At 34.5% G+C, this 1,280-nt stretch overlaps 1 protein-coding gene across 1 annotated transcript; it reads left to right on the top strand.

Moving 5' to 3' along the window:
• Positions 1-179: 179 nt before the first annotated feature.
• On the top strand, positions 180-935 carry HELRODRAFT_93034 (hypothetical protein; the record flags this gene model as incomplete). The annotated part of the gene is made up of 2 exons (XM_009022179.1): positions 180-296; positions 852-935. Coding segments are annotated over 2 exons (201 nt in total), but the record flags the coding sequence as incomplete, so codon positions are not given.
• Positions 936-1,280: the final 345 nt, after the last annotated feature.

The raw sequence follows: 1,280 nt of genomic DNA, 5'->3' as shown, positions 1-1,280 counted from the left end.
ACAATCAAACATACTAAAAAACAAACATTTGTATATTTTATGTATGTATGTATGTTTCTGTGTTTCCTAATAGTTAAAATAAACATACCATACCTTACCAACCACTGCATCACGCACACACACACGCACAAACACACACAACAACAAAAACAACAACAACAACAAAGCAGACGACAACACGAAACAGCGGTTTAAAGTGCGCAAATTGTCAGACGAACTTGACAACACTCTGGCGACGAAATAAGAACGGAGAGCCCGTCTGTAACGCTTGTGGCCTCTACTACAAGCTTCACAACGTAATTATTATTATTATATTATATTATAACTTATTTATTATTGTAATTATTAATATAATTTAATCGTCATTATTGTAACATTATAATTACTAAATAGTAGTAGTGGTAGTAATAGTAGTAGTGGTGGTAGTAATAGTAGTAGTGGTAGTAGTAATTGTTGTAGTTGTTGTTGTAGTAGTAGTAGCAGGGGTAATAGTAGTAGTAGTTGTCGTTGTTATAGTTTTTGTAGTAGTAGTAGTAGTAGTAGTAGTAGTAGCAGCAGCAGCAGTAGTAGTAGTAGTAGTAGCAGCAGTAGTAATAGTAGTAGTTGTAGTATTGGTAATATTATGAGATTAATTAATTAGCTAAATAAGTGATGTTTTTTCTTGAAATACAAACATTCAGTCGTTAATTGGATAGCTATAGACATTTCCTCATTCCAAATTTTATATTATGTTATATATTATAAATATTAATTGGTTAATTATTATTATAATGACATCTTTTATATAATTTATTCTAAATTATGTTAATTATTATGCTTATTAATATTCATACGTGCGCACGCGCACAAAGATTTCTCGACCAATCACAATGAAGAAAGATGGCATCCAGTCGCGAAACCGGAAGTCGAAATCAACCGAGCGGAAGTTGAAACGCGGAAACTTCCGGCGCTCCCGGAACAAAGATGGCGACGACGACGATGATGATGATGCTGGGAATGATGATGATGATGATGATGATCGCGATGATGGTGATGCTGATGATAATCATCTCCATCGATACGCCGGTGATGGTAATGATCTTTACGAAACCAAAGATCAAAATTTGAGTAAGGACGTTGGTCCTTATGACAAGAATTTTTTGCAACAACAACCACAACAACAACAACAACAAAATAAACATAGACACAAACTTTTTCAACAACAACAACAACAGCAACAACATTTTGACAGCTGTCAGCTCAAACCGTTCGCTGCCTACTATTACGACAACCCACAACAA

This window comes from Helobdella robusta (assembly GCF_000326865.2).
Source record: "Helobdella robusta unplaced genomic scaffold HELROscaffold_3021, whole genome shotgun sequence".
NCBI lineage: Eukaryota > Metazoa > Annelida > Clitellata > Rhynchobdellida > Glossiphoniidae > Helobdella > Helobdella robusta.
The sequence above is the reverse complement of the archived record's forward strand: the minus strand, read 5'-3'. Positions and strand labels throughout refer to the sequence as shown.